This window comes from Trachymyrmex septentrionalis, unplaced genomic scaffold (genome assembly GCF_001594115.1).
Source record: "Trachymyrmex septentrionalis isolate Tsep2-gDNA-1 unplaced genomic scaffold, Tsep1.0 scaffold8, whole genome shotgun sequence".
Taxonomy (NCBI): domain Eukaryota; kingdom Metazoa; phylum Arthropoda; class Insecta; order Hymenoptera; family Formicidae; genus Trachymyrmex; species Trachymyrmex septentrionalis.
The window spans coordinates 3,403,883-3,411,512 of record NW_017305987.1 but is presented as its reverse complement, the minus strand read 5'-3'; the positions used below and the strand labels follow the sequence as shown (position 1 = coordinate 3,411,512).

The 7,630-nt window shown below is 32.5% G+C and overlaps 1 protein-coding gene across 3 annotated transcripts in view; it reads right to left on the bottom strand.

The window, feature by feature from the left end:
• The window catches only part of LOC108754514 (14-3-3 protein zeta), a 68,934-nt gene that overhangs the window by 15,317 nt on the left and 45,987 nt on the right, over positions 1-7,630 (bottom strand). For all 3 annotated transcript variants that reach the window (XM_018496880.1, XM_018496877.1, XM_018496879.1), the window contains exon 2: positions 733-1,040. In XM_018496880.1, the coding sequence (XP_018352382.1) occupies positions 733-1,032 (300 nt within the window). In that variant the 5' untranslated portion in view covers positions 1,033-1,040. The remainder of the gene's footprint in view (positions 1-732; positions 1,041-7,630) is intronic.

Below are 7,630 nucleotides of genomic sequence, written 5' to 3'. Positions count from 1 at the left end.
ACACACACACACACACACCTGTCTATATCTTCTTGAAAAAGATATAATTAGAGATGTACACATTCTATTCATTAGCATAAATACACATATCTTATTCTTACAGCAATAAAAATGCTTTACTAAATAAACCAATTGAATTAATATCAATATTTGCTGAAATCTCGTAAAAAAATTTCCTAAGAACTCCTGGATTTTTTCCAGGTAGTTTTTTTTTTTAATCTCAGGTAAGATCGGAAAATTTTTTAACGCAATTTTGAAATAAATTGGAGTACATGTAATACAAACAAATTATATATTGAAAATTCCAAGATACTTATTACTGATTATCAACATTATCAAGAAAAAATGAAACAGTCTTTCCACACAGAAAGACAATTTAAATTTAAAAATAAAATTCTATAAATTTCTCCGAGCATTAATAAAAGTCTAATAATAAAATTTAAAAACCTCTCGATTTCTCTCAAGGGGTGAAAAACCGTCCTGAAAATTCTGGGTTTTCCAGATAGTAAACATCCCCTAATTCTTCATTAATATTGCTATTAATAAATATCGCTATTAATAAACAATATTTCCAATAATAAAATCAATTTATCACTCAACATAAGCACGAGTTGAACGTGTTTTCCTAACGTAAGTCTTTTCAGACGTATACAAACTTGTTGAAGCGGAAAGGAAAGGGCGACCGGTACGGTTGGGTTTTAGGACAGGAAAAAGACTAGGCTATTCACTCACCAATACATCGTAGCAGATCTCGCGCAATTCCTTCTCAACCTTTTCCCGGTATTCCTTGGCCATCTGCTGTTTGCGTTCGGAGCCTTCGGTCTTCTGCTCGATAGAGGAGATTACCCGCCACGAGCTACGTCTCGCTCCTACGACATTCTTGTACGCCACCGAGAGTAGGTTCCTCTCTTCGTTCGACAGCTCGACTCCCGTCTCGGTGACCGCCTTCATCGCGGACGCCATGTCGTCGTACCTTTCCGCCTGCTCGGCAAGCTTCGCACGCTGCACTAATTCCTCCTTATCCACGGACATTGTGTCGGCTAGAATCAAAAAAGAACGCGACACGTCAGTGAAACTTCAAGTCTAAATTGTTGGCGAGAGGTTCTTTCGCGATTTTAGCAAGCGAGGGTGATCTCAATATAAAACATTGTTGTTTATAAAAAATTGAAATGTAATTAGTTAAGAAAAAGCAACTGTAAAATAAGAAAAAGACAAAGATTGCAAATTCGTAAAATTGCGTTGCAGACTCCAAGATCCAAAGATTATTGTTTTAAAAGACGTCTGTAAACGTATAAGTACAGATTAAGAAAAATTTCTAGTTGAAAATGAACGAGACGAACCAGAAGATTCTACTAATTATATCAATCAGAATTCTAATTATCTCTAGCTAGAATTATAATAGATTCCATCAGAAAATTCTGATTCGTCCATTTTCAACCAAAATCCAAAATAATGCAATCAGACTCCTTTTCCAGTGTATTTCTAAAAAGATGTACAATATGTTTTTTAAAAATAAAGTTTCAACTTCGGAAATTTTACATCTTCAAGAATGCAACTCACGTCCTTTTAGAAACTAAAAAATTCAAGGGTTAAGGGCCCAAGAGATTGAATACAAAAGAATATAGGGTACAAAAGATCGAGATTCTATGATCATTTCTATGATCACGTCTCCAAGTCTAAAACACAATAGATGTACCTAAGCTTTAAACCGTAAAAAAATCAATCAGTCATAGTCGATTATTTTCCTCATATGTGATCGACATACCTTACAAACTTAAACAGATTTGTCAAATTCCTCATCCTAAAATTCCATAATTTCTTCCAAATTTCCAGACAAAATTTAATATTTTTCTTTGACTGAATATTTTGCAATTTTTTGGTATTTTTTTCCTAATTTAAAAACCTTTATATAGTCTATTCAAAGATCTATTTAACATATAAATTAATATTAATGCTGCTGACACTATTTGCATTTAATTGTTAAATTAATAGTATTCTAAAACTATGTGAGTGTGATGTACGAATATTGAACTTCTTTAAGGCTAAGAATTTTTAATTTCCATAAAATTTTGCAAAATTCCCTGATTTTTCCCTGACTTCCTTGCTCGTTTTCAATTTCCCTGACATTCTCTGATTTCGAGTTTTCTGGCAATGTTTACTACATTGTGTTTCGAGATTAAACGCTTCTCGACCGAGAATGTCGCATCGTTTACATTTTGAATATAAAATATTAAACCACACTTTGCGTGGTGCAAAGCATATTCCATTTTGGACATTTCACAAATGACTTCAGTGGGAATTATCACGTTCAGTGCGAGGGATAATGGAGATAGAAAAAAAAAACAAACTTGTCGGTATTGAGCAGGTCAGAGAAGTTGTCGAATGGAGAAACACGTCGAGATAGGACAGCGGGTGGGATGCACAGAACGCTACCATCTCGCGTACGTTTCAATGTCGCCTAGTTGCTTTTATCGCGTGTTCCCGGAGAGGTCGGGAAGAATAGGTCTCGCACAAAGACGCGTTTAGAAACTAGGCATCGACGACGACGACGACAAGATGTTGCATATCCACTCAAGAAACCCGACTAGCCTCATTCGCCTCGGCAAACGATCGACGCACGTCTGTTCCGGAAACAGGACGACCTTTTCCCTTTTTGAGGTCACGTACATGCAACTCGGCTCCTTTATCCTCCGACGCTTCGAGAAGCAGCAGTGCATCCGATACCGAAAAATATCGGAGCAAACGGAACGATGATTTACTTTTTTCTCATTTTGAAAACGTTTTAATTAAGACATCATCAATTATAATTTTTTAAATTTCATCAAATATCATTTTTTCAAATTTGCCTACGTTTTCCAGAGACTTCATATTGTTTCCCTTGAAAAGAAAGCGAATATTCCTGGAATGCATTTTCGAGCTGACCAGCTTCGTCTTGTCTGACGGAAAAAACGTTTTTACAATAAAAAGAAAAAACCGAACTCAACTTTCAAGGTAAAGAGTTACAAGGAGAAAAATTTTTTTTTATTTATCTTCTATCAAGAAATATGAAACGTTATCTACCGTTTCTTTCTTACTTGAGCATTTATTTCCTATTTTATTACTATATAATTATAAGTCTATATAATTATAGCATAGTTATATTAATCGTAATTAATTCTGTATGCTCATAATAATATTGAGAAAAAAAAGATCGAGGTCGTAAAAAAAGAGGGAAAAAAAGAAAAGGCTGCATCTATCGAAGTCACTAATCAAAGTGTTTTCTTCAATTGAATCAAAGTGAGTATTTAATCTGAGGAATCGATATGACATACGTGACTTGATAAACGTTGCAATAAGAAGACTACGTCATAACAGAATACAACACCCACATGCGTTTACCGCGAATACCGCATTTCTATGGAAATCCATGCAAAAGCATTTATTTCCGACATGAAAGCGAGATTTGCCACGAAATAGAGTATCACATAAGCTTTGGGCATGGCCGATCAATTAGAAGGCTATTATCTGGCAAAAGCGCATTATATGTAAGACTTGTAGCTTTAAATATCGATATCAAATGGCATTATTCACTAATGAGGATACAATGTAAAGCGATATTTCACAAATTGAATTAATGATAGGATCGCACTAATCACGATTTTAATCACTAACCTCAGTTTTACTTTTAAAGCACAATTTTTTCAAATTATTATAATAATAATTTTATAAATTATAATTTTATTCTTATAACAAATTTTTTGATATAATAATTTTGTCCTTATTTAAATAAGATGATAAGCTCTACTTTATATTGAAAATAATTTATTAAATTTTGATACAATTTTTTTAATAGTATAATACTAACGTAAACATTTACTTACAGAAAATAAATTTTTACTTAAAAAGCGATACTTAAATAAAATTAATGGATTTTGTATCAAATAAATATCTGTTTATATTTAGCAAATGTTTGCTAAGTAAACTATTCACACAAATATTTATTAAAATTTAATATTATTTGTTTTAGCAATTTTCACTTCTTTCGTTTTTTCTCTTTCGAATAATAAAGTATAATATCAACTCTGTCATAACTGAAATTATTTTAGGGTTTTTATTTAACTATCTATTAAAATTAATCTATATTTTTTTAAATTTAAAAGCATTAATATCATATGCAATTAATTTCTTTTTTATTTAATCGTGAACGACGTTCAGAATTACATTTAATTCACGCTAAGTCTTATCTTTAATCTTTCGTTTTAATCTACCCGATAGATTATCACCTAACGGAATGACAAGCGTGACCATATGAGATTATCCAGCTTGCGCAATGATTGCTCAGTCTTATCTTTGTCATTCTCTTAGTGCATTTTTTCTTCGAGAACAATTAATAATAAATTCAACATAGTCTTATTGTAGAAACAAAATTCAAGGCTGTCACGTTCTCTATTACACGACCATCTTAAATCTTAATCTCGAGCAACCCTCAATCGTTTATGGCAGATTTGAACGTGGACGGCAATTATCGTTTTCCCTTTGTTCTTCTTTTTTTCTTTTTAGTTCGGCATTTACCGTTCGGATACGATAAATCATCAACGACTCGGCAACTCGGTCAAAGGGTTAATATCTCATCGATTGCACGATGTGCTCGGTTTGCACGTGAGTATTATGAATCCGTGCTGATAAGAGAATCACCAGTCTCCTGATAAAAAGAACAAATGCACAAGCAAACATGTTCGATGTACACCAAGTAAAGCGGATGATTCTGTCGTCATTGAATCGCAAGAGAAGAACCTGAGGCAATAATAAGCCATTACCGAGAAAAACATAAATTACACCCGTCACTGAAATTCACGTTTTAATATATGATATACGCGCGTTTTATATTATGATAAATTCACCTTTAGCCTTTCTTTGAGTTTTCTTTTTGTCTCATAAAGATATATATATATATAAACAATAAAGTTTAACTCTATACATAATATATTAAAAAATATAACTATAAAAATAAATTTGTTTGAAGTGTTTTGAGCAACCCATCTATCTACTCGAAGATTAAATTTTCAAATCTAGATGAATAAAGAACAGATCGTAGATAAGTTCCAGAGAGTAAAAGTGAAGACGTTCTGAAACAGTTAAGTTTCTAGATACTCAGTTTACTCAAGTACACATTTGTAAGAGCAACGGAATGTCATAATACGTCCGTTGTAGTGAAATGTTATGTCGTAGTACGCGAGAGAGGAAACGGTGATTCATGTCGTAGAATTGAAAGAACGAATTACATCTCGGACTGGGAAGCGAGCCTGAACGCATTCATGAACTATATCAAACATGTGACGCACCTTCCATGTATGTAAGAAAATGAGAAAATATAATTTTCACAGCAACGATGGACCTTTACTACAAATTGCTGTTATACAACAAAAGACTCCGCCCTAATTTTATAAAAAATGAACAATAGACAAGGCTCAATAATGGAGCTTTTGCTGCTACGTTATATTAAAAGGTGCTCTGTGAACAAGTTTTATACCTTTGATACATCAAGCTGAAAAATTATTTATTATTGAATTTTATGTTTGTGATATCTTTTGTTCACATTATAAGCTACATTACATGTGAAACTAACTCATTTTTTAATTTTTTTATATAATTAGTGTGGGAGCCTTTCTTCGTGTAGTCTAATTTCTTAACCATAATACAGAGCTTTATAAACGTAAATAAATTTCTATTTTAAATTAAATGCATTATATATATATATATATATATATGTATAAAACATTAAAAAGATAAATTTATTTATATTTACAAGAATTTACACACACACACACACACACACACACACACACACACACACACACACACACATTGTTTAATAATTAATTAATTAGCCAATGTCCTTTCAAAAATTGAATAATCTTCTCTATCTAAAGATATAATAAATTAATTTTCAAATAAAAGCGAAGCGATATTGCGAACGAGACTGAAACGTAAACGACAAAATCGGGAGATTTCCCGAGGGAGATCTTCGCGATGCATTCACAAGATGAGTAATTAAAAATACATCGTGGAGCACGAGAAGAGATTCTTCCGTAAAAATAGTTTGTAAATTGAATACGTTACGTGATCACGGTGCGTCTTAAAAGTTCCCGCATACAAAATGCGTGTAATCAAAACTCACTTGTAATGACATGCTATACATCTAAATTTTTAAGTAATCTAACACACCATAAAAGGAACACCATAAAAAACTATTTAAAAAAATATCAGTAGGCTAAATAAAAATAGGAAAATCAATATCCGTGTTTTATAAAGTTTGAGAAATTAATGATAATCAGAGATGATAATTTTAATGTATATGGTCGCGCCCCTAAAATAAAATGGTTTAGCTATAATTTAACATAATTAACAGATTCCATGAATTATAAGGTAACTGTCGTTGGAAACGAGGTTTGCAAAAAATTCTGTATATGCGCAGATGATCCGAAGTAGAACGAGCGGATATCGCGTGGTACGATGACTCATTGCTTTAAAGATGGTTGATGCCGTCGAAAAACCCACGAGAGTTCTAAGGGCCACTTAACCCTGAAAAACATAGACGGTCTCCTCTCTCCGGAGTCTCCGTATAAATACCAAAGAATTACAAAAACTTGCAATGGTTTCCGGAGCTTCACAATATTTCCGACATCGTCATTCATTCTTCTCAACATTTAGTCTCTCCAATTCTTACTTATTGTTAGAAGAAAAATTAATTTTGTAAAATATATCTCTACATATATAATTATTTAAATATATACTCAAAATTACATGTATGCTTCGTATTTGTTTCTTCAAAATATCTTCTTAAACTTGTCGAAGAATTCCTTCTTAAGGGGATCTTAAAGTGAATCTGGAAAAATATTATCGAATTTGTGAAAGAATTGGGAAAAAGTGATTGTTATACTAAAATTATTACGTCTAGTCGGTAAAACAGACGACTTTAGGATCCCCTTAAAATAGCGGGAAAATTGGCGTGAAGTTCTGCGAAGTTTAATGATGCTGAATATTCGCAAGAATGCAAAATGTGCATGAACGGATGTTTACCTAACGAAAAAGCGATATACGGGGAAACGACGAGTTGTTTGGTGTTAAAATAATGCGATGAGTAACGAGTCAAAGTGCAATTGCACCTAATCGCATGTGACTAAGAGCATTTCTTCCTCAGTGAACCGGATAATTGTAGTCAAGGATGGAAGAGTCGGAGAATGCCGGAAGTGATGCCAGCCGTGTCACCTGTCGTATGGAAAAAAGAAAAAAATACGCGACGTTAATATGCGTCAATCGCTATCGTGCGTGCAATTTTTACCTCGTAATAAAGCATTGCGCGAGTTTAATGTAGAAAAAAATATAACGAAATTGTTCTACGATGATTTTCGCGATCGAATTGTCACAAATTCTTCTAATTCAAAATCTTTCTTTTCAGATAACATTTCATAACTTTTCTAATGCTTTTAATAATATTTTAAAAATTTTTTATACTTTTATTCTAATTTGGAAACCGTCAAATATTTTTTTTATTGAGAACAATTATGTATATATATATATATATATATATGTATATATATATATATATATAGAGAGAGAGAGAGAGAGAGAGAGAGAGAGCAGTTTTTTT